At 32.4% G+C, this 25920-nt stretch overlaps 2 protein-coding genes across 4 annotated transcripts in view; one reads left to right on the top strand and one right to left on the bottom strand.

The window, feature by feature from the left end:
* LOC134712822 (BRCA2-interacting transcriptional repressor EMSY-like) overlaps positions 1–15413 on the bottom strand; it is a 40983-nt gene extending 25570 nt beyond the window's left edge. For 2 of the 3 annotated variants that reach the window (XM_063574744.1, XM_063574746.1), the window contains exons 1-14: positions 15292–15413; positions 12221–12387; positions 11859–11933; positions 10686–10861; positions 8522–8644; positions 6555–6775; positions 5896–6073; positions 4962–5059; positions 4696–4831; positions 4186–4344; positions 3090–3233; positions 2393–2499; positions 552–680; positions 110–275 (exon numbers count right to left, since the gene is read on the bottom strand). In XM_063574744.1, coding sequence (XP_063430814.1) covers positions 110–275; positions 552–680; positions 2393–2499; positions 3090–3233; positions 4186–4344; positions 4696–4831; positions 4962–5059; positions 5896–6073; positions 6555–6775; positions 8522–8644; positions 10686–10861; positions 11859–11933; positions 12221–12381 — 1873 coding nt within the window. In that variant the 5' untranslated portion in view covers positions 12382–12387; positions 15292–15413. Of the gene's footprint in view, positions 1–109; positions 276–551; positions 681–2392; positions 2500–3089; positions 3234–4185; positions 4345–4695; positions 4832–4961; positions 5060–5895; positions 6074–6554; positions 6776–8521; positions 8645–10685; positions 10862–11858; positions 11934–12220; positions 12388–15270 lie in introns of all 3 variants that reach the window. The other variant, XM_063574745.1, reaches the window with a different exon arrangement.
* A 223-nt stretch (positions 15414–15636) lies between these two features.
* Positions 15637–21740, top strand: LOC134712823 (centrosomal protein of 19 kDa-like). Its single transcript, XM_063574747.1, has 2 exons — positions 15637–15736; positions 20670–21740. Exon 2 carries the CDS (start codon positions 20678–20680, stop codon positions 21173–21175), a length of 498 nt encoding a protein of 165 aa, XP_063430817.1. The 5' UTR covers positions 15637–15736; positions 20670–20677; the 3' UTR covers positions 21176–21740.
* The last annotated feature ends 4180 nt before the right edge of the window (positions 21741–25920 follow it).

Genomic DNA, 25920 nt, shown 5'->3' with positions numbered 1-25920 from the left:
TTCAATAGAACCTGAGAAAAATGACAATTTTAGTTCATTCAACAAAAAAATCAAAGTATCTCCTAAATAGGAAGTAGATGATGAACTAACTGAAATGTTTAAAACTAACCTCTGTTCTGTTCTGAACCCTGACTTGATGCTGTAAGAGCAGCCATGGTAGCCTCGTCCAGATTAATGGTCACATCCCCACTACCTTCACCTTCCTGAATCCCTGCTGCCTTTATCAAATCTGCTAAAATGTTGTTATTCTTGGCTTCTGCTTCCATTCTTATTCTCTATAAAACAGATAAATACTATTTTCATTTCTGCTCATTTAATGGTATATCAATATTAATCTTTAACATGTAATAGGACAAAGATTAAAAAATAATAATGGACAAATACAATTTCTATGAAATTAAATTTTGCAAGGAGATTCAAAAAGGAATAAAAAAAATACTTTGAAACTCATTTTTACACATATACAAAGCAAAAATCAAGTTATTATAGACTGGTTTAACATTAGTCTAATTAGCTACAATATTTGTGATGTTTTCTAAGAATATACAAACCTGTCTTGTGGCTTCCAGCTGACCAGGAGTAGTCACAATAACCTTTCTTTCAATTGTTCTTTGACCACTTGGTGTCGATACAACAATATGTTTCGTAGAATCTTGTCTTTGCAAAAAATTTACCAATTCCTAAATAAAATAGAAAGTATTTAGCTATTGTTTTTCTTATTTCATGAACTAGTATACCAATGTGTTACCTTAACCCTTTCACCGATTGCTGCCCAGCCAGAAGCTACTCTGAGACGATGGCTTCCCTGGCTACTTTTACTCAAGTGGGAGATCTTCATAATAAATGTCAATAAAAACTTGTTTGTAGTAATTTGTTTATTAATTTCATTCACTAACACCATGTTCACAGGTATTTTTATTTTTTTATAATTTTTTCCTCATAAAATATTCAAATTTTCAATTTTTCAGCATCATTTCAGTGAAATTCTCAAAATTCTGCTTATTGACCCCAAATTTTTTGACCCAAAACGGCAAAATTTTGAAAAAAATTATGAGGCTGTACAAATTTCTCACACTGAACGATGTCCATTCCAAGTGTTTTGTACATAAAAAGACATTTTATGTCAAAAAAGTATACTAGTTTGGCTGCGATTCTTCCATATTCTTTCCAAAAAAATGTTCCCTCATTTCAAATTCTCGTAAATTTCCTCTCATTTTGACACGGTTTTCAACACATAGATGCCAACCCCCTTTTGACACAATCAGTAACAAACTATCAAATTTTCCGTATTTTTTAAATGTTTTCAGTAATCATTCATAAACGTGCATTTATCTATAAAAATTACTGACGAGTGGTTGCATAGTGATGTGCACTAAAATTTGTCTTTTAACTTGGGCCAAGTTCGGATGGAACACGAGTTCTGACTCTAGTTCCATATGAACGGTAAATAATTTTGAAGAGTAAGGACTCTAGATTACCGGAAGTACAAGGCCCCGACTCTGAATATGTTTACATTCAAATTTGATTGGATCGCATCATAACATCCGGGATATCGAGTCGATCTCTAGTAACCCTGCCACAACCCAGGGCTCATTGAGTTCTAATGGCGGGAAAGCTATATCCAATCATAACAGGTGTTATATATGACCATGTCAATCCTATCTACTCTAGACATCCATCCGAACTTGGCCATGTTGTCTGTAGTATGTATTCCATTAATTAATTGTTGAGATGTTCTCGACTCGTACATTTTCGTTTTGTCAAGGACAAGTAGAGAAAGGGGGAAATGCAAGTTTGTCTTTTCGGAAGTCAGTTAGTTACTCAAGAATAGGTTGATAACTCCCGAGAAACCAGAAGCATTACATTGGCGTTTTCTAAATACCGGACCAGGACGGAAAAGTAATGATAAAAATCCGCGTTTTACAAAATTGAACGGAGATGATTGGTAATTCGTTACTATTTGACTTTGACCGTAATAGCGTAGTTTTTATCGCAAAATCGGAAAAACTACGCAAAAATCGTAATGGTTGGCATCTATGTCAACAAATGGAAGCGTCACTACACTTTCATCCGGGTTATTCATCAAAGAAAGATAACTCATGTTTGCACTGTTTGAGCAGGAAATATAAAAGATGTATTCCGATCCCGGTAAAACAGGACTCGTTGTCAGCAGTCTGTAGCGTGAATCCAGGTAAACCGGGACTCATCGGCGAAAGGGTTAATATATATAAAACTGGCTCTTTTATATATTTTATATACTTAGTTCAAGATATAGAATTTTATACCTTCATAATGGTTTGTACGTTTATATTAAAGATTTTTATCAATATAACAAGGATATTTCACCCCTAGTGTAATGTACACTGCAAGTATGTAATATTTAAATTTTTACCTTTTCAAAAGCCGATGATTTGATTGTTTTGGATGCAGTACTAGTTGGAGTGCTGATAGATCGTCTTGGTTGAGTTTTCTGTACCACTATAACATTTGGTTTACCTCCTGAAATATAAATCAAACTTACATCAGCCCACACAAATTTAAAATAAATGCTATCAGCAAACACAATCACATACTATATTATACTATTTTAGAGTAATTTTTTTGAATGGAAAATAATATTTTAACTATAATAAAAGGTAAATAATTACAAATTGCTGTTCTCTCGCGTGGTAAAACTATTTGTATTTCAATATAGTTGAAAGTTCTTTATTACAAAAAAATCTAAAACTGGAATTAATCATTAAGCATTAACAGATGTAAAATGTATCTCAAGAAGGCAAACACAAATCACCAATGGGGAAATAAATTGATTGATTGATTGTTGGTTGCTTAACGTCCAGTGGCAAATATTTCATGCATATTCAGGACGAGAACAAGTTAACAATAAATACAATAGGTAGGTTGTTATAATAGAGGATGATGGTCGGGGAAATTTGGACTGCCACTGGAAAATGAGGGTAAATAGGATAGAGACAGAAATTATGCCTTGCAACAGGCCACCTACGGACCCCTCAAAGAGTTGTTGCAAGGGGAAATAAATCTACCACTGTCAAGGGAAAAGTAAATATAAGTCCTTCAGGTATACTTACCAAGTTTATTTCCCGATGTTTTAACAGCATGAAGTTGTAAAGTTTTAGGGTTAACAGTGACAACATTAGGGTTTCTGGCTGTCCCTGTAGAGATTATCTTTCCACCTTGTGTTGTGATATTTAAAATCTTTGCTCCACTCTGACCTACAAAATATATTGTTAAGATTGCAAATTGAGTAAAACTACAGACTTATGCAACTCTTAACAAAAAACTTTAATGGTGATATCTAGTTATTTAGAAATTACTATAACCTTAATCTACAGTCTAAAATGTATAGAAATATGTATATTTTATAGGTAACACATTTTTTTTACTATTCATTACACATTGTAAGTTGAAAAAATTGATTCATCCAGTCATATGAACTCGGACTTCTCTTGAACTGAATTTTAATGTGCGTATTGTTATGCGTTTACTTTTCTACATTGGTTAGAGGTATAGGGGGAGGGTTGAGATCTCACAAACATGTTTAACCCCGCCGCATTTTCGCGCCAGTCCCAAGTCAGGAGCCTCTGGCCTTTGTTAGTCTTGTATTATTTTAATTTTAGTTTCTTGTGTACAATTTGGAAATTAGTATGGCGTTCATTATCACTGAACTAGTATATATTTGTTTAGGGGCCAGCTGAAGGACGCCTCCGGGTGCGGGAATTTCTCGCTACATTGAAGACCTGTTGGTGACCTTCTGCTGTTGTTTTTTTATTTGGTCGGGTTGTTGTCTCTTTGACACATTCCCCATTTCCATTCTCAATTTTATATATTCAATAGTACTATTGTAAAATGTTGAGAAAAAAAAAGTTTTGTCTTATCAGCATCTACCCATCATACCAACTTTCAAAAGATAAGAACAGCCTTTCTGTATTATTATAAATTGCTGTAAATTTTCAATCAGAATAAGAAATGTTAAGGATTTTTCATGCAACAACAACAAAAAGCCTGTGCAAAACTTTTAAGGTCAAAATATAAAATCGTCCTCATCTTCTTACTGGTTGCTATTTTTAAAGACAGATAAATTATAAATTGCAGGAAACAGTAATAAATCATCCATTATATGATCATGCACATACTTAATATAATAAATGTTACACTTTGTCATACCAATTGAAGTGATAGGTCTGGTTACCATGGTAACATTAGATGAACTTGACAACGATGACCCAGCACTAACGACAACTACAGGAGTACCAGAAGCTGACGTTGTCTGAGAGATTTTTGGTAATATTTTTCCAGATCCTCCAGCACTGATTATTTTCATGCCTATAAAAGTATATCAAAGTAAAACTAGAAGTCAATTGAAATATTATGTTTCAATTGTGAAATTGATTTCAAAATCTATTTTTGTTACCAGATTTTTCTACCTTCTTTTTGGCTGTTATTGACAAGATTAAATTTTTGTTCTCAATACTGTAAAAGTAAAGCCTCTGCTGGAACTTAAACTCATATTGAAAGAGTACTGTAGCAAAGCAATCAGCTGTTTCTATGTTTCCTTTGAACAATATTCATGATCTATCCTGATAGCATGTTGTTGATAACCTTTTGTTTGTCTTACATATTACATTCCACATTTTCAGTGGGAATTTATATATCATTATATTTGACTTAACATACCTCCTTCCTGTCTGATCTGGACATTGGGTGATTTGACAGATTTGATGTGTATGTTCTGAACAGTTTGAGGGTTGGGCTGAACAGGTTGAGGGCCCATTGGTATCACAACACCTGGTTTTTGCACACCTTGCTGTACCTGTAAGTAAATGTTACATTATAATTGATATTCTTATCTGTTAGCAAATATTTCATAAGCATCTAAGCAAGGTAGGTAGAGCCCCTTAAAAATGTTTCAAGGAGTTGAAATTAACAAAAATTGTACTTACATTTGGAAACCTCTGTCGAGGGAAAGTCTTCACTCTTGGTCTTGGTATGCTAACTGTTGGGGTTAAGAAGGTCATCGTAGAACTTGTAACTGAAGTACCTGACAATAAAATATTATTATTTATCAGTGTAAGTAATTTTTAGAGTAATTAGAAGACACATTATCTAAGTGTTTTAAAAATTCACGTTCACTACTATCTTCAATTTTATGCATCCCTATTTCAACCTCCACACATTTTTACTTTGCTTCAAAAAATACTCAACAAATGGAAGTTTTTAACGACCTTGACTGGCTATACAGCCCTTGCACGGTCGGTAAAAAATACTACCCTCATTATTATCAATATATATATAACAAGTGAAACTGTGAGCTACTGCTCACTGATGATACCCCAGCTGCAAGTGGATAATATAAATAGTGTAAAAATATGCAAGTGTTCGGTAAACAGGAAGTTGTCGAGTGATGAATCTGAAAACGCATCACACGGTATAGCTGACTTATATAAATCCTGAAACCAAATTTCAGAAATCCTTGTATTGTAGTTCCTGAGAAAAGTGTGACGAAAATTTTCAACTTGGCTATCATGTGTAAAATCATACAAGTGTTCGGTAAACAGGAAGTTGTCAAGTGATCAATCTGAAAACGCATCACACGGTATAGCTGACTTAGATAAACCCTGAAACCAAATTTCAGAAATCCTTGTATTGTAGTTCCTGAGAAAAATGCAACGAAAAATATTCATGGGACGGACTGACTGACGGACGGACAGACAGAGGTAAAACAGTATACTCCCCCCCCCCCCCCCCCCCCCCTTTTTTAAAGCGGGGGTATAATAAATTACAGGAAAATAATGTTTCTGTGTGTCATCTCTTTCAATTTTTTTTTTACTTCTTATGATTATAATATTTTTTAAAATATAGATGACATATATTTACCTGAACCAGCAGATACCATAGTTGGTGTGGTGATAACAGTAGACGTTCCTGTTGAATTAGGTAGTATAATGGAGGCTTTATTGCTTCCTGTCAGGTTGGTTGATGTTTTGACAACTGGAACTGTGATAGATTTCTGTAGAACATTTGGAGAAGTTTGACCAGAGGATACTAAAATAACCTAATAAAAATACAAGGGAAAGTAAAATTAAATCCCATATATGTTCATACTGTTTTATTAACTAGGAATCCAATCAGTTACTGTAAATTCAGAAATTATTGCGTGCATTTATTATTGCTATTTTGTCATTTACGACTAAAATGCAATTTTATTTTTTGGGATGTTTAAAAAAATCCGGTTTGATTCATTAAAAAAAATCAAAATGTGAATTTTAATTATTGCGTTGATAACCCTGTCGCATTTTTCGCAACAATAAAAACATCACAATAATTTCTGAATTTACAGTACCCTTTACCATTGAAATTACTTAATCTTGATAATTTTTCATTACAACCCAGTCAAGAGTGCATTAATTGTGAAAATTTTCAGACTAAAAGACATGATTTGAAAAAATACATATGAATTTTAAAATGATCATTCTAGTGGAGAATTATTGAGATGATACTGTTAATTTTCAAAGGCTATTAATAATAGTGCCTACCTTTTGTGACTGGGTAGCAGTAGTAGTCATTTGACTTCTAGGACTTTTACTGATAGTAATTTTCATTGGTGATATACCAGTAACAGGACTGGGTGTTGTTGTAGTATATGTTACTCTTGGGGTCTGTGTTGATGCTGATGGAGACACCAAGCTCTCGCTGGAATGACTTCTACGTCTTTTCCTCTCAGGTCCTTCGTCTTCATCTTCTGTGTTCAGTCCCCCTTTAAAAGTCAAATTATTAATAAGTACATTTAAACAGATAACAGATAATTTGCAATCACAAAATATTTACAGGGACCTAGGAAAAAGAAACCTCCTAGTTTTATTTTTCAATAAAAGTGTTGTAAATTCAATAACCTTTCTGATAAACCTCTTGAACTCTGCGCTCAACCAGAGATGGGTCTCAGTGATGTCCTGCGTTTGAATTTGTTTGTTAGCTTTTTGGTCATGAATGTTTGTCTCTAATATTTAGTTAACTGTGCATTTGTATTTAGATATCGCAGATCAAATTTATTCGTTCATTGTGTAATCATACGTTGTTTTATTAAGTTAAGTCTGCCAATTGATATTCTATCGTATGTTTTTCTATGTTGTGATGTTATGCTATTGTTTCAGAAAAAGGGAGAAGGTTTGGATCCATTAAAACGTTTAATCCCGCTGCAAATGTTTGCACCTGTCCTAAGTCAGGAATCTGATGTACAGTAGTTGTCGTTTGTTTATGTAATATATACGTGTTTCTCGTTTCTCATTTTGTTTATATAGATTAGACCGTTGGTTTTCCCGTTTGAATAGTTTTACACTAGTAATTTTGGGGCCCTTTATAGCTTGTTGTTCGGTGTGAGCCAAGGCTCCGTGTTGAAGGCCGTACTTTAACCTATAATGGTTTACTTTTTAAATTGTTATTTGGATGGAGAGTTGTCTCATTGGCACTCACACCACATCTTCCTATATCTATCTACTGATTACTTTCAATGTTCATGTCAGGCAAACAAGATGTTTTAAAATGCTCAGTTTTTTTCTGCTATTTCAGAAATAACTGGGGAGTTTTATATTGATAAAATACTGTGGATTCATTTATTTTCGTGGGTACCAATTTTGGTGGATTGAGAAAAACTTGCAATTTCATGGATATTTGATTTCATGGTTTTTCAAAAGTCTGCATTTAATTATACAAAAATATCAAATCGTAATAAAATATAAATTTGTGGTTTTCATTTACCAACAAAATCCATGAAAATTGGTATCCAACTAATAATAATGAATAATAGGGAATACGCTGATATGATTGGTTGAGAGGACTTCCCTTTGTTGATCTGACATTGGTTATTTTCCGTTAGACGATGTTGACCAAACATCTTTTTGTAACCAATGTAAACAAGATGGCAGCGATTAATAACACAGACTTTACCAAAATGTATTTCACTGCATGTTAATCATTATATAAAATAACAAAAACAAAATTTGTCAAAAAAATTGTTTGAATTATAAGAGTTTTTGTAGTTTATTTTTATCAGATTGCAAATTTCAAGGAGTACATATCTTTGTGTAAGCCAACAAATAAATTCATGCGCCAGGCTTATTCAATGACACAAATAGTACAACTTACGTGGAATAGAGGTTACGAGTGTGGAAACATATTTTTCCTTGTACAAATTTTAAAGAATTGTATGGATTAAACGCCTTTTTAAAGGAATTTATTGGTGTATAAACTGGACCAAGTCACTCACAAACATATCATAAAAGTCCTTCAGACTTTTATTTGTTTGAGAGTGAATTGGTAGAGTTTATACACCAATAAATTTCTTTAAAAAGGTCTTTAATCCTTAAATCCACAGTATAAGAATAGGTGAATTTCTAATTATTAAAACTTAGACATTTGTCTTGCATTACATTATTGTTTGTTCACACAAAATTTACATTTCAGGCCCTGTTCAATTTAAATACATTACTAGCATACTAATAGGTACCTTTGATGTGAATTGACATTCCACTAGGCAGGACTACAACATTAGAGTTTGGACTAGTTGGTCGGTTTGTTTTTGTCACAACATTATTGTTCACTGGTAGCGGTGGTGAAGAGCTGACTGTCACTTAAAAAAAGTAAATGATTGTTGTTTTGATCAAATCTATACCATACATGTAGTATATTAACTTCCAGATATACTTTACTATAGATTAACTTCCAGATATACTTTACTATACATCAACTTCCAGATATACTTTACTATACATCAACTTCCAGATATACTTTACTATACATTAACTTCCAGATATACTTTACTATACATTAACTTTCAGATATACTTTACTATACATTAACTTCCAGATATACTTTACTATACATTAACTTCCAGATATACTTTACTATACATTAACTTTCAGATATACTTTACTATACATTAACTTCCAGATATACTTTACTATACATTAACTTTCAGATATACTTTACTATACATTAACTTTCAGATATACTTTACTATACATTAACTTTCAGATATACTTTTATACTATACATTAACTTCCAGATATACTTTACTATACATTAACTTTCAGATATACTTTACTATACATTAACTTCCAGATATACTTTTATACTATACATTAACTTCCAGATATACTTTACTATACATTAACTTCCAGATATAAATATTCTCTCAAAATATTAGAGCTGCCACTCATAAGTAGTAAACTAGAGGCTCTAAAGAGCCTGTGTCGCTCACCTTGGTCTATGTGCATATTAAACAAAGGACACAAATGGATTCATGACAAAATTGTATTTTGGTGATGGTGATGTGTTTGAAGTTCTTACTTTACTGAACGTTCTTGCTTCTTAAAATTATATCTATAATGAACCTTGCCCATTAGTAACAGAGAAAAATATTTGGTAGAAATTTACATAAATTTACCGAATTAATGAAAATTGTTAAAAATTGACTATAAAGGGCCATTACTCCTTAAGGGGTCAATTGACCATTTAGGTCATGTTGACTTATTTGTAGATCTTACTTTGCTGAACATTATTGCTGTTTACAGTTTATCTCTATCTATAATAGTATTCAAGATAATAACCAAAAACGGCAAAATTTCTTTAAAAATTACCAATTGGAGGGCAGCAAGCCAACAACTGATTGTCCAATTCATCTGAAAATTTCAGGGCAGATAGATATTGACCTGATAAACATTTTTATCCATGTCAAATTTCCTCAAAATGCTTTGGTTTATGAGTTATAAGCCAAAAACTGCATTTTACCCCTATGTTCTATTTTTAGCCGTGGCGGCCATCTTGGTTGGTTGACCGGGTCACGCCACACATTTTTTAAACTAGATACCCCAAAGATGATTGTGGCCAAGTTTGGATTAATTTGGCTCAGTAGTTTCAGAGGAGAAGATTTTTGTAAAAGATTACTTAGATTTATGAAAAATGGTTAAAAATTGACTATAAAGGGCAATAACTCCTAAAGGGGTCAACTGACCATTTTGGTCATGTTTGACTTATTTGTAAATCTAACTTTGCTGAACATTATTACTGTTTACAGTTTATCTCTATCTATAATAATATTCAAGATAATAACCAAAAACAGCAAAATTTCCTCAAAATTACCAATTCAGGGGCAGCAACCCAACAACAGGTTAACCGATTCATCTGAAAATTTCAGGGCAGATAGATCTTGACCTGATAAACATTTTTACCCCATGTCAGATTTCCTCTAAATGCTTTGGTTTTTGAGTTATAAGCCAAAAACTGCATTTTACCCCTATGTTCTATTTTTAGCCGTGGCGGCCATCTTGGTTGGATGACCGGGTCACGCCACACATTTTTTAAACTAGATACCCCAATGATGATTGTGGCCAAGTTTGGTTTGATTTGGCCCAGTAGTTTCAGAGGAGTAGATTTTTGTAAAAGCTAACGCCGGACGCCAGGTGATGAGAAAAGCTCACTTGGCCCTTTGGGCCAGGTGAGCTAAAAATATTAAATGTACAAATCTATGGTGATTTCTAATCTTGTTTTACAACAGGACAGTTACAGTAAAATCCATTACACAGGGAAGAAGTTTCTAATCGCTAAAAGTTAAACATATTAACAGATGCATATCATGATTATATACATTTATCTGAATACTGAACACTTACAATCTTTATTTCCTGTTAATGATGGAACAGGCATACTAGCATTCTTTTCTGCCTGCAAGTTAGCAGCCTCATTAGCTTTAGCAGTAAAAGCGGTTTGTGGAACCAGTCTGGGCATTAATGGGATCAGTCTTCTGCCTTCTATCAGCCATTCTGACATTGTATTTGGCCCTGAAACACTACACAAATATTCTATTATATAGTACATTTATTTTTTAATACAATAGCATCTAAAAATATGTGTTCATAGAATGATAGGACACGAAGACCTCTCACACTACCAGATATCCATGTCCAATGAACAGCAAAATCTAGGCCAAACCCATAATTTGACATTTCTTCTTAAAAGTTCACATCATAAAGAACTAGTTTAAGTTGGTCTGCCATTGATCCATGGATATCACTAATTTCAGTATGGGATGAGAAAAAAAGAACAAATAAAAGCCAATCTTTAACAAAGGATTTGGAAAGATATTTAACCTTTTAAAAGCAATAAATGAATCAAACATCAAAATTCCCTGGTGTAATAATAGACCAGAAATAAGAAAAGAAAATTTGTTTGCCTAAGAGTAAGAAATCATACATTGAAAAAACATACCATTAGTCTGTAAAACTAATACCCTCATGGCCCCTAGTAAAAGTATCTCTTACAAATAAATTGTATATATGTTCGGTGTGAGCCAAGGCTCCGTGTTGAAGGCCGTACTTTAACCTATAATGGTTTAATTTTTAAATTGTTATTTGGATGGAGAGTTGTCTCATTGGCACTCACACCACATCTTCCTATATCTATTTGAATTTCTATCCTTGTAAACATAGTAAGATCATTAGATATCTCTTTTGGCTAAATGTCAGACAAGAAAAAGATTTCTTTGTTCTAGTAAACCAATCTAATGAACCTAAATCATACAGGAAATTCTGGATAACTTTATGATTCCATCCTTACTATGCCTATACACTTGTGTTACTGTAGATTCATTAATATTCGTTGGATACCAATTTTCGTGGATTTCGTGGGTACAGGTAAACCATGAAATTAAATGTTCAACGATTGACAAATTTTCTAGCGACTAGTATGATGATCTCAGCAAAACCACAAAATTAAATATCCATGAAAATAAATGAATTCACAGTAATGGATATCCTTTCCAAATTAATAATAAAATAGGTACATACTAATCAGCCACTGTGCAAAGCTTTTCATCATTAATGGCCCTTCGTACTTCAGCTCTGTGTCGTTCGGTTGAAATACTGAAAATACATATATTTTTGTGTTGAATACATGTAGTTTAAAAAATATTAAGTATATATATACATGTACCAAGCAAACAAAATGATACTTAAAATGCTACTTTAATACTATTGCGTACAATGTCATGGGATTGAAATGATGGAATATTATATCCTTCAAACCACTCACATATAATAGTTAATCATTCACTTACCTATAAAATATTTTATAGTTAATTACAATCGTTTACCTTCAAAGTTTTAATCATAGTGCCCAACTGTGATATAAATTTGTTGTACCCTATTACCTCAAGTAGTATTGTAAGTCCTGTAAAATCTTCTTCTTTTCTTTGGTCAAATCTCCTTGAGCTCTGAAGGCTGATATTAAAGAAGAGTATGCTTCTAATTCCAATCTCCGTAGTATTCGTTTTGAGTCGTCACGAGTCATATCAAGCAGTAATGGCCACATTTTTACCTACAAAGAAGAATGATTCTATATAGATATATCATTTTTATTTAATGTAATAACACATGTAACATGTATGAATGTACAAGTTTAACAATGGAAAACTATTCTTCTAACCCTGAAAAAATTTCAAGGAAAAACTATCTTTTTTATATGTTTTTTAATTAAATGCATAACCTGGTCACGTCCACTTGTTTTTTTGTCCATCTGATCATGACTGATGAGTTAAGCCTTTTCAACTGATTTTTATAATTCGTTCTTATGTTGTACTGTTTAACCACTGTCCAAGGTTAGGGGATAGTTTGGATCCAGCTAACATGTTTAACCCACCACACTTTGCATATCACCCCAAAAACTGCAAAGTTTCCTTAAAATTACCAATTCAGGGGCAGCAACACCCAATAGGTTGTCTGAAAATTTCAGAATAGATAGATCTTGACATGAAAAACAATTTTACCCTTGTCAGTTTCAGAGATAAAAGCAAAAATATGCATTTTACCCCAATGTTATATTTTAAGCCATGGTGACCATCTTGGTTGCATGGCCAGGCCAAAAGTTATAGAGTAGAGGACTTTTGTAAAAGTTAACAACGAATGACACAAAACAGAAGCCAAGGGATGAGAAAAGCTCAGGTTAGCTCATAAATATATACTAATTAAAAAAAAAATCTGATGTAGATGTGTGCATCTTTTCAAATTAACACAAACTTATATATGTAAACAGGTTCCAGTTATCACTATTAAAGGAAGATTCATGGTATAACTCCATCTTGGATTATACTATGCATGCAGTACACCATCAGTCTGGTTATTTGCTGCAATCTTCATATTTGTAGACAGATGTGCAATTGTATTGGTTAGAATGATTATTTTTATGATGAAAACTAACTGATTTATAGCATTATTCAAAATATTTAACAAATACCAAACATTTGTGTTTTTAGAATCAATTTTTTCAACTAAGCCAGTTACATGTAAGGGGAATTAACATTTTTAGCCAATAACTCATACTGGACTGGGAAATTTTTAATTTATACTTATAGCAAGAAAGCTATTTGGTGACATCATTTTTCTTTTCAAGTGTAATACCACCAAATCATGGTACGTCACATCCGGTTGTATACGAATATAATAGGTCGAAAAAAATATTCCCTTGAATTTGACAGTTGTAGGCAATTAATCCTACATTTCATGGCAGTAAAAGATTTCTGTGTAATAAACATATGTCATTTTATGTCTTGGGTATTTCAAAGCACCATTTTTTTTTATTTGAGATTTCTATAGAATATTTTGTAATCTGGAGGTTACATAGTGACTAAATCTTGTATACAGATAAAATAAGGGGAGAAATTTTATTGGTTAAATTCCAGTGATGGTTATTTTCTTATATGCAATGAAATGTTATGTGAATTTTTTTTCTATAGTACTGGACAGGATTAAACTTTACTCATGCCAAGTATTTCTTTTATATTTGAAACATAGATAAATTCTACATATTTATTTGAAACAAAGATAAATTCTACATATTTTTTTGAAAAGTGCAAATCTAACAAAGACTAATGGGGAAATCAATGGTGGTGTTACACCTTTTATTTTAATCAAACATATTATAAAACCTATCTTCTCACAATTTATTTCAAAATTCTATCTCATAGATTTCTTTATATGCACAAAAATGTGTTTTTTTCATGATCATTCTAAGAAAATTTAGGCAAATTTCAACAACTCATAGCTTGAAAAATAGTATGGTGACCCATCCTTTTTATCATAGTAAAATTTTCCTTTTGACAAAGTATAAGAAAATTCTATCTGTGGGAAACATATACTGATCATCTACCTTAACATGCTTAAAGCGCTTAAAATTGTTCTAAGTCTTTGCTATCATTGTTAAAATCAGTCTGTTAGGCCTTAAATAAAATATTGTTTGTTTCCCCAATCCCGACCGACCCTTCAAAATTGGTGCTACTCATAAAATTTTATTGTCAAAACTAAGTGAAATATTATTTTATTCATTTTGGATTTTCAGGCTTGCCGGATCGTCCGATAATATTCAAGCTTTTTGGAAAAATAAAATTATTTCCCTACCTACAATGTACCTATCCACACCTGGCTTGGCAGGGTCGGGATTGGGGAAACAAACAATATTTTAATTTAGGCCTTATTTCCACTGATCAACTTCTCTAATTCAGTGATAAAAAGTATTTTGAATTTTAGTCTATGTTTTCTCTACTAGTTTAACAGAGTGACCTAGTTCATTAGTTATACATTGTATCAGATAAAGTAAATAGATTCGTCCACTGTGTGGCACTGATCCACTATAATTCAGTAATTAAAAAAGTTAAAGAACTAAAGTCTACTAATATTGTTTTCTCTACTTGTTTCAAAGAGTCCTAGTTGTATCAGATGATGCTAACGTAAAAAGATTCATCCAGCTGATAGTGTCGGTCTATGAAATGCTTTGTAGACTTTAAAGTTTAATCATGTAGTTCATATATAATAATTTAAGCCAAATAAGGACAGCTGTGCAACGTGAACAGTTCTTTTTCATAATTTAAGGAATCTGATTTAAAACCGAATGAGATTGGTTCACGCAATAAACCTCATGCAGTGTCGGGCAGCAATGTACAGAAAGTTCTCTCATGGCTATTTACATGCAAGATTAACAGCTAGTTGCGATAAACTTTTCAGAAGCGTCACTGTATGTACTATTATATGGTATTGACACATTCAGCCAAAGTTTTGCATTAACAGAAAATAGTATTATTGGCCATTCTGAGACCTGAATTGTGTTTGGGTGTAAAAATAGTTATCTTCTAAAAGAAATAAAAGCAATAAAATGATCTAAAATTCAACATTTTTCAACTTTCCTTTGGTCAAATCCCACTAAAAGTACCTTGTGTCATATAATACGTACTTCAAAGATAAGTAACACGTCTTAATCAGGATTTGCAATCAACAGCAAGCAGAAATAATGGAAAAACTAAATGCAGCTAGATCACATCGCTCCCTTTTCTTCCATCTTGGAACGGCGGGTGACTACAGCGCATGCGCCGAAAAGTAAAAAGCAAAGGAAAAAAGTTTATATCACCGATGGGAAAGACAAATATACTGACAATAATAAATGTTTTATTCAAAATTTGAAATAAATAAAGCACAGTATTGAATATTTTGATCAAAGCTTGGGACTAAAGGGGTTTTCAGTTAGGTTATCATTTATGTTTTACTTGCAAAAATAATTTTTATTGCGCCTGCGTTGTTTACAATATGGAGAAAAATGTAAAGAAAAAAAATGTCATAAACAATATAGAATATATATGTACAACAATTATTTATTTTTATAAGAAACAGAGATGTTATAGGTATGCATCAATTTGGGTGAATATTTAAATGCAATGATAATTTAACACTGGCATCATTCATGAAACTGACCAGTTCGACACGGCAACAAGACGTTTCGGCCATGAATGATCTAGCCAGTTCGGCCACGATGGTTTCGGCCATTTACCAATTCGGCCATGTTATCAAATTAGTTGCAGTTTTATCTTTATTGAGGGGGGGGATAGCTTAACATGTAAACAACACCTCGATTTTGGCAAAAACAGTTTAAAAACTTTGTGACTAGTAGCTGCAGACCGCAAATTAGTCCAAATAATTATGACGTCTGGGACGGCTATTTTATTTTTTTTCTGGGACGCGTTGTAGGAAGGCGTCCCAGAAAAAAATTAAAATAGCCTTGCCAGACGTCATAATTATTTGGACTAACCGCAAATAGTCAAAAAATAGCATAAGGACCTAAGAGCTACGGTTCTGCAGCTATGTGACTAGCTGCTGAACTGTAGAAGTAGCTCTTAGTCAGGTTGGGAACAAACCCCCTGTATGGTGATTATACCTGTATAGAGGGATAATCCTTCTTTAGAGGGATAAAATTATCCCTCTACAGAGGGGTATTTTTGTTTGCACTGGAATTAAAGCAAATTAGGGCATAATGGCATTTTTTAGTTATATTGGCTATAATCTCTAGCATTATATGCATCAACATATGCACTTTACTAAAGATTGGGATAACCAGTTTTCTGCTAAAGTAACAAAACTTGCAATCTATTGTATACCTATCTGAACACTTGATCAACAACAAAAGGAATAGTTGACCTTTAAATTTCATGTTAAATCTAAAAATAGAAATTCTGTTCAATGAGGCATAAGTGAGTAAAATTTACCTGACCATCACAGCTATTAATCATGGTAAACAATAGATTTTAGATTTAGTCAGATAAGCATCAAACTGGGCATGTGCATATTAAATTAAGGACATCAATTGGTATATCAACTGTTCCAGGTTACTGCCATAATAAGAAGGGAATGCCTTTCTGCCCTATTTTGATTTAAATCCAGTCAACAAAAATACCCCTCTATACAGTACGCCCAGAGAGTTTGTAATCGCGAACTTTTATCACCGATTTCCGAGTGTAGCGGTGTGACACCGCGAATCACGGATTCTACTCCCAATTTCCTCCAAAGATTCTCTCCCAACACCGCGTGGCTGTTAATTGGTTTATTGCCCATCAGATGAACTGAAAATTAATGACGCGTGACAACATAATCGGATTAGCCAGATTTATTACCTTTGTACATTTAATCGATCTTGATTGCACCTGTGTGCTTTAAAATACGTTATTTAAATGTCCATTCATTGTCAGATAAAAGTGTGACATTTTTATTTAAAATAAGATAATTATTCTTGTATGTATATGCCCATGTCATTGTCATATGAAATAAAACGTAAAAACGTATAAAAATACGAATAAAACACTTTAATACTTAGTATTTAGTATTTTCATTATAGTCCGATCAGTTCATAATTTTTGTTTTTTCAACAAAGTTTCAACAAAGATGATTTTACCACAATTAGAACCTTTAATGACCTACTCAGTGAGCAATATCCGGTTCATTAATAGTTCAATATTATATAATTAATATCAACTGGATTAAAACAAAATGATGTTTTTACGGTTATTTGTCCAATCTAAATCAAACCCTAGAGTTAATTTATCGGACCAACAAGTGAACTCTGTTACTTTCAATTGTTTTGAAATGTAAAATATTATGTTTCACTACCTCGGTAGATTACCGACTTGAAATATTTGAATTTAAAAAAGAAACTGTAAAGTGACAAATAGTTTTGTATGCAATGTGGCAGCCCTATATTCATAAATACTGAGATAATTCCCCGCCCAGACACAACACAATAATCACAACCTTATTTAATTATATGAAGAAATAAATCATGTGTTTTTTATCTGTTATGATCTGTTATTGATCTTTTATTATTTAAAATAAAATTGGATTGGCGCAATCCGTATTTTACTGCTCGTTAAACGTCCTCGGCGAAATATAAAAAGAAGTATTTCAACAATTTATACTATAAAATATTAAAATGAAATTATATCGTACAAGAAAGAACTATGTAAAAAAAATATGGATCAGATTTTTACGATCGACACATTTTCACAGAGGATCTCTACCAATGCCCATCAGGAAATGAACGACATGCATCCTGTTTTCATCTACCATTAATGTATAGTGTTGACTATGGCAGTATAAATAATGTCCAGGTTTATGTCCTCTGTTGACTGAGAAACGTATAAATAAAAGGCTGATGTTCGTTTATTCAGAAAAGGAATAAAATTTAGAATCCGGTTAATCAATTGTAAAAGGACCTTCTAGAGCCTCAATCTTAACGCACACAAATGTCAATCATTACAAAGCAAGTTTAAACCTTCAATGAATTTTCCCACGGTTATCCAGAAAGGTCACCTGAGTTTACTGTTACATGATACTATTTCCCGCCAAATAAAAATCTCGTGGACAAAATTGATGTCACTATTTTTAGCATTCAATATTGTGAGCGAAGTCAAGTTCAAGTTCAACCACGCACTGTTGATCACTGAGATGCGTGTCGTCTTCCCACGACAATTAATTGTTTTAAAAATATTTTAAGATCACTGTTCTAAATACAACACAAAAGTTTACATTCATTGTGCTTAAATGAATATTATGCAACGACGAGTTAATGCAGCTATAGAAGTATTCCTGTTGTAGCCGAAATGTATTATATATATCCTAAAGTAATGCTAATCGTGAAGAGAAAAAGCCGTAGACTTATTAAGCATAATGCATGGTGAATAGTATTTTCTTTTTTACTTGCATATACAAGTTTTAAGACACGTAATTTTCTCACTGCTCACATTTTATACCTTCAGCGTTAGTTTCCGTTTATTTTTACGCCAGTATGTCTCTTTTCGTAAGTTATATCAATTACCGATAAATAAAAAACGAGGTCATAATCAAGTATAGATTTTTTTTTATAAAACTTTAATACAATTGAAACCATTAACAACAACGTTTTGGATTTTAAAACTTTTATTTTGTAATCGTAAAATGGAAATGGCGTAGAATTATTAGCATAACATATAGTGAATAATATTTTCTTTTTTACTTGTAGTATAAAAAACTTTGAGACGTGTAATTTTTCTTTAAACTGCCCTCATTTATTCAGCGTTAGATTATTGTTGCACAATTATATCTCTTTTAGTAAATTAAATATTTATTTACTGATAAAAAAAACGGAATTCTAAATCAAATATAGTTGTTTAAAAACTTGATTAAAATGTACAGTGTAATATAAAGAATTAACAACAACGTTAACAACAACGTTTTGCTTTTTATTTTAATCTTTCATTTGTTTCAAGCAATCAGATATAACCTGATAATCAATAGACAGGAAATACAATTGTTTAATTACATTAGAAATCTCACATACCTTGACTGTCGCATGCCGGCATAGATCAGACGGATTAGGGCAATTAATTACCTGGTGTCACACAGCGTCACACCAGACTGGGAGAGATGTTGCTAATACAATAAACAAAAGGTAGCGGATTTACGCGGAAGTCGGAGGGAATACTCCCAAATTTCTCCGACAATTTTGGGAGGGATGTCGGAGTTTCCTGGTGTTACACCAGGAAAAATATCGGAGTATGGAGTTTGGGATTACAAACTCCTTGGGCGTACTGAAGGATAATTTTACCCCTTTATAGAAGGATTATCTCTCTATACAGGTATAATCACCATATAGGGGGGTTTGTTCCCAACCTGTTAGTCACGGTAAGCTGTAATTCGTAGCGTTTATCAGTTAAAATAATCTAAACTATCAATCACGTTCACTCAAGATATAGTTTTTCACATTACATATGACATTTGTCACGTTACACAGTTTCCTGAAATGGTCTTTACATTGATGTGATAAGGTTTCCAGCGCTTTATGCAAATTTTATGAAATTGAACTCTACGGAAACACTTAGAAATGTCTTGGAAAATGTGAAGGTCAGGATTGTCACAGTGCAATCACTTAAAAGGCAGGTCAGTAGTGGGTTTTTTTTTGGCGATTTATGCATGGAATGTGAAAAACTATATCTTGAGTGAACGCGATTTATAAAATTGAGAATGGAAATGTGGAATGTGTCAAAGAGACAACAACCCGACCAAATAAAAAACAACAGCAGAAGGTCACCAACAGGTCTTCAATGTAGCGAGAAATTCCCGCACCCGGAGGCGTCCTTCAGCTGGCCCCTAAACAAATATATACTAGTTCAGTGATAATGAACGCCATACTAATTTCCAAATTGTACAGAAGAAACTAATATAAAAATAATAATACAAGACTAACAAAGGCCAGAGGCTCCTGACTTGGGACAGACGCAAAAATGCGGCGGGGTTAAACATGTTTGTGAGATCTCAACCCTCCCCCTATACCTCTAACCAATGTAGAAAAATAAACGCATAACAATACGCACATTAAAATTCAGTTCAAGAGAAGTCCGAGTCTGATGTCAAAAGATGTAACCACAGAAAATAAACAAAATGACAATAATACATAAATAACAACAGACTAGCTACTAGCAGTTAACTGACACTTCAATTAAACTGACTGAAAGATTATGATTTCATCATATGAAGTTTAGATTACTTTTACCGATAACCGCTATGAATTTCAGCTGACAGCGACTATAGGTTCTTATGTTATTTGGACTATTTGCAGACCACTGTATCAAGCTGGATTGTTGTGTCGATACTTGCCCCAACTGTTCAGGGTTCGACCTCTGTGATATTATCAAGCTGTGCTCTGCGGGGCATCTGGTTCACAATTATAAGCTTTCATTAGCAGAAGTTAATGTACCTACATGCAGTACGTTTTATAAGTAAATAATAATCAAATGTCTTATACTTTTTCAGTTTAAACAATGGGAGAAGAAATTGAAGTGAAGAAATGTGGTGTTAAATTCAAGCCTCCAGCTATTGTTGTCACTTACCTGCTGGTAGAAACTAGTAAATTACACAGAAGAACTATGCCTCTTCGTAGTTTTACCAAAAACTCTGATGTTTCAAAAGCTGCCAGTGATTTAAGAACACATCCACGACATGGTCAATTTGTTAAGGGTCTTCCTAAAAGTCAGTTAGAAAGACTTATTTGTATCATTCGTGACAAACTTTGTGGAATGAGCTTAGAGGCTAGTTTAGCTAGGAATGAAGAAATGCAAAAGATTGATTCTGATGAAGACTTGAACAAGGTTGACCCAGAACTTCTGGCACGTAAGAAATCTGTAATGGAGGATACCTTTGAAAAGAACCAGAAGAAACCTGGTGATGCAGACTTTGAATATGATCTACAAGTGGATTTTGACAACCAAATAGTAGAAACTTGTGAATGGGACTCAGAAGGATCAAATGAAGATTTTTAATTTTAATTTCAATAAAAAATATCTATGCAATTGAATAATGATAATTTAAAAATGTCTTATACCAATTATAGGATCTTTAAAAACTATATACAATGTATGAAGGCTTTTCTGATCTGTCAGTCAAAATTATATATCTTTTTCTCATATTGCATAGTGTTTGATAGTGAAAACATTAAGTCACAGATATACCTGGGTCAATCAGATGCTTAAAATACATCCATTTTCTGATATATATATATGCAGAAATGAGTGTTGAAAGGTATAATAAGAGACCAATATAGACACCAGTCTGTTGAATTGAATGGACTCTGTCACTCCCTAAAAAAAGAAAAAGAACAAATAATTTATAACGCTCAAAATAATAGTTTTACTTTTGTTACTTTGGGGCTTTAAAGCTGACTGCAGTAAGGGTTTTGCTCACTGTTATAGTTGTAAAATTTCTGTGTTATTTGGTCTCTTGCGGAGATTTGTCCTATTGGCAATCATAACCACATCTTCTTATTTTTATATCAGTATCATTAATCAGACACATATTTTGTAATATCCATTCAAATTTCTATTAATACAGAAATAAGGAAATGTGGTATGGTTGCAAATAAGACAAGTAATCACCAGAGTTTAAATGACATGAATAAAAGCAATTGTAGGTCACTGTACGACCTTCAACAATGATAAAATCCATACTATTTAGTCAGCTTTTAAAAATGTGAAACAAGAATAATTATGTCTTAATTTGTAACAATGCAATTAGCAATTATAAAAGAAATAAAATATAACTGACATGAATCTCTAACATTCACTGATTTATAGGCTTGACTTTGGACATGCACATAAAGAATGTGGTGGGGTTAAACATGTTTGTAGACACTCATCCCTAATTAATCTGTTTGAATCAAGGAGTTGGGTATTGATTTGATATTGCTTAAATGTAACTCATCTATAAAATAGACATATATATATCTTATTTTTACAGTATAAAACAAGTAGAGCAGCTATATCATGTTGTACAGTAATATAACTATTTATTATAACTGATAGAATTCTCATTGCACATGTATGTACATACCATGAATAGAAGAAATTATTATTGAGTAAAAGCTATGATTGGCTGGTTTATAGAGAAGTTATATCTGTGTTTTGTTTACACTGATTTTGTAACTAATATTGTAAGTTTGTATGTCTATGAAATGTGTGTAAGGTTACTGTGGATTCACTTATTTTAGTGGGCACTAATTTTCATGGATTAAGGAAATATGTAAGCTTACATATTCATTGATATTTAATTTCGTGGTTTTTGCCAAGGATTGCATACAAACCAATCTTATTAAAATAAGTTCTCATCACTTGCTCCTCGATTTTTTATATGTCGCTGTGTATCTTTAATAAGATTGCATACAAACCTATAGGAAATTTGACATTCGTTGAATGTTTAATTTCGTGGTTCACCTTCAATGAAATCCACAAAAATTAGTACCAACGAATAATAATGAATGCACAGTATAAAGCATTTTCAGAAGTGTTGGAGAATAAATGGTGAGGTTTTTCCAGGGCTCTGTGTTGAAGACAGTTCTTTGACCTATAATTGTTTACTTTTTACACATTGTGACCTGGATAGAGAGTTGTATAATAGGCACTCATACCACATCTTTTTTTCTATTATCTAAATGTATTGCTGAAATGATGATGCTAGGTCTATTCACTATTTTGAAAAAGAAAATCTTTAAATACAGCCAATATCTTAGAAAATGGTCAGTGTTATGGAAAATACTTGATAACATCTGCTGATTTTGTACAGGCCCTTTAATATTTTTAGAAATATCATATTTCATGAAATAAAAATCACTTTCATCAACATACATGCATTAATGCTACATGTAACAAAATTCACATAAATGTGTTCTATGTTTTTGTCTTGCCTAATTGTTTATCTGGAGAAAATTTACTAATGATTAAGTTTATTTCAATACTTTGATTACATAGATAAGATAAGATAAGATATTTTATTTTCCAATTATGGGCCCCAAAGGGCATAAACATTACAACATCAATAATTTTTTTCATAATACAATACAAACAATGAGATAAAAAAAAAAAAAAGTTAAACGAGAACTATTTAAGTTCTTAAAGAATACGTAGATAAAGAATCTATAGTATGTTTTTTTTTTAATACTAATGCATTTTATTGCAAGTGTGGTTGATATAGATAACAAACAAGTAGCCCAAAAAGAAAAAAAGAAAAATAGATATCCACATATGTATAGTACACAAAAAGTTGGATCAATTAAATATATAATAATTAGCCAAAAAGAAAGTAGAAATTAAACATGTCCATGATTCATCCTGTGTCAGCATGTAATAAGAGACATTTAAGTTTCTGTAATTGCCATCACTTCAAATAATTATGAATTCTGCAAAGAATGTGCGATTATTTGGATTAGATTTTTAAGACAAGAAATGATTATTAGTTCCAAGTTGTTGAATTTTTTATTTATTTTTATTTGAACTATTTTTTATTGGAAATATAGAAAAAGCATTAACATACCAATCTTCTAGACTTTCTTAGTGTATGATGTTCTCCGGTCTTCCAGACATTGTAATATTGTAGTCAACATTTCCATGGAAGATTCTTAATCTACTTTTATGTGTGTACATTTGATGCATATTTTGTTTTATCTGAGAGGTGGAAAGTTTTCAATATGTGTATGTTTTATTATCATGCTATGAAGCAGCTTATGTTTTACTACACAATAAGTTGTACATACAATTAGCTTTCATATTTATAAATTAAATGCTAAACAAACATTTTTGCTTATGAATTATTTTTGGTCAGGTAATGCACAAAGACCATATCATTGCTAATAAAAAGTGTGGTCAATAACATGAAGGTAGGATTGATTGATCATTGTTTGCTTAATAAAGTCTAGTGGCAAGGAAGTTTATGTAAAAAGGGCCTGTTCTGTGTAATCCATTCAATTTTCAACCCATAGTAATTTCTACTTCCAAGCTTTTAAAGTTTGTATAGATATTAAAGATATTCACTCATAGTTTATAGTATAAAAAGAAAGATGTGGTATGATATCAAATGAGACAACTCTCCACAAGAGACCAAATGACACAGAAATTAACTACAATAGGCCACTCTATGTCCTTAATCAATGAACATTTGGATAAGTTTTGCAGATTTTTGACCTGAAAAAATTTAGTCCAGCTTTGGCAGTAATCTAAATGGATGGTACATTTATTGAATTCCTGGTACATATTTGAAGAGTAGACCTGTATGCTTCATACTTTGTATATAGATACCTCATGTTATGGACTTTCTGTCAGTCACATGTCCAATGTCCTTGACCTCATTTTCATGGTTCAGTGACTACTTGAAAAAAAAGTTATTTTTTGTAATGTTAGATTCTCTCTTATTATAAGTAATCAGATAACTATATTTGGTATTGCGTACCTTGCAAGGTCCTCATGCCTGTCAGACAGTTTTCACTTGACCTCGACCTCATTTCATGGATCAGTGAACAAGGTCAAGTTTTGGTGGTCAAGTCCATATATCAGATACTATAAGCAATAGGTCTAGTATACTCAGTATATGGAAGGACTGTAAGGTGTACATGTCTAGCTGACAGGTGTCATCTGACCTTGACCTCATTTTCATGGTTCAGTGGTCAGTTAAGTTTTTGAGCTTTTGGTCTTTTTTTCTTATACTAGATGCAATAGGTCAACTATATTTGGTGTATGGAAATATTTTATGATCTATATGTCAGTCACACAGGTTTTATTTGACCTTGACCTCATTTTCACGGTTCATTGCTAAGAGTTAAGTATTTGTATTATCCTCTGTTTTCTTAATTTATAAGCAATTTGTCAACAATAATTGTTGTATAGAAGAATTGTTAGCTGTACATGTCTGCCTGGCATGGTTTATCTGACCTTGACCTCATTTTCATGGTACAATGATCAATGTTTTGTTTTCTTGGTTAATGTTGAGTTTTTGTGAGTTTTAATAAAGCTTTATATTTAGGACTATCAGCATAATATCAATGATTAGTAAAGAAGGCGAGACATTTCAGCGTGTGCTCTCTTGTCCTGAGTAGGTGAAATGTTTGGACTGTTGAACTTGTACGTTAAAAAACCCAAATCAGGGGCCTCCATGGCCAAGTGGTCGTAGAAGCTGAATTACTGTATCGCTAGCCTGTAAACACTGAGGTTATAAGTTCCTGTATACGTCAGGTGCACTCTTCTTCAATCAAGATTGACTAAGATTGTTTGTGGTTCTTTCCGAGGGCTCTAGCTTCTTCCTCTTTTAAAAACTACTGCCACACAATCGCACAATAGTTTTGTATTGTTGAATTCGGCAAAAAAAACCAATCTATCAGTCAATAAATAAAAAGATAAAACCCCAAATTAGAACAAAGCTGTTATATCATATTTCATCAGCATGCTATTGACCTGAATATACATGTAATCAAACTGCTGAACATATGAAGACGCTCATAATTAAATTAATTATTCCAAATCTAAGGTTTAAATATGCCAATATAAAATGGCAGATATTATGGTCTACTGTTCTCATCAACACATAGGACAATAGCTCAAAACTGCTTACACTAATTTTCATGAAACTTTGGTGAATTGTAATTTCTATTGCCATAACCTCACTTTTAATTTTAATCATTTTAGATTTTACCTTTCTGAGTAAATGGGTATGGCATGTTTGGTACAAAATGAAGATTGTCTTGTTT

Source organism: Mytilus trossulus, chromosome 3 (assembly GCF_036588685.1).
Source record: "Mytilus trossulus isolate FHL-02 chromosome 3, PNRI_Mtr1.1.1.hap1, whole genome shotgun sequence".
NCBI classification, from domain to species: Eukaryota; Metazoa; Mollusca; class Bivalvia; order Mytilida; family Mytilidae; genus Mytilus; species Mytilus trossulus.
The sequence above is the reverse complement of the archived record's forward strand: the minus strand, read 5'-3'. Positions and strand labels throughout refer to the sequence as shown.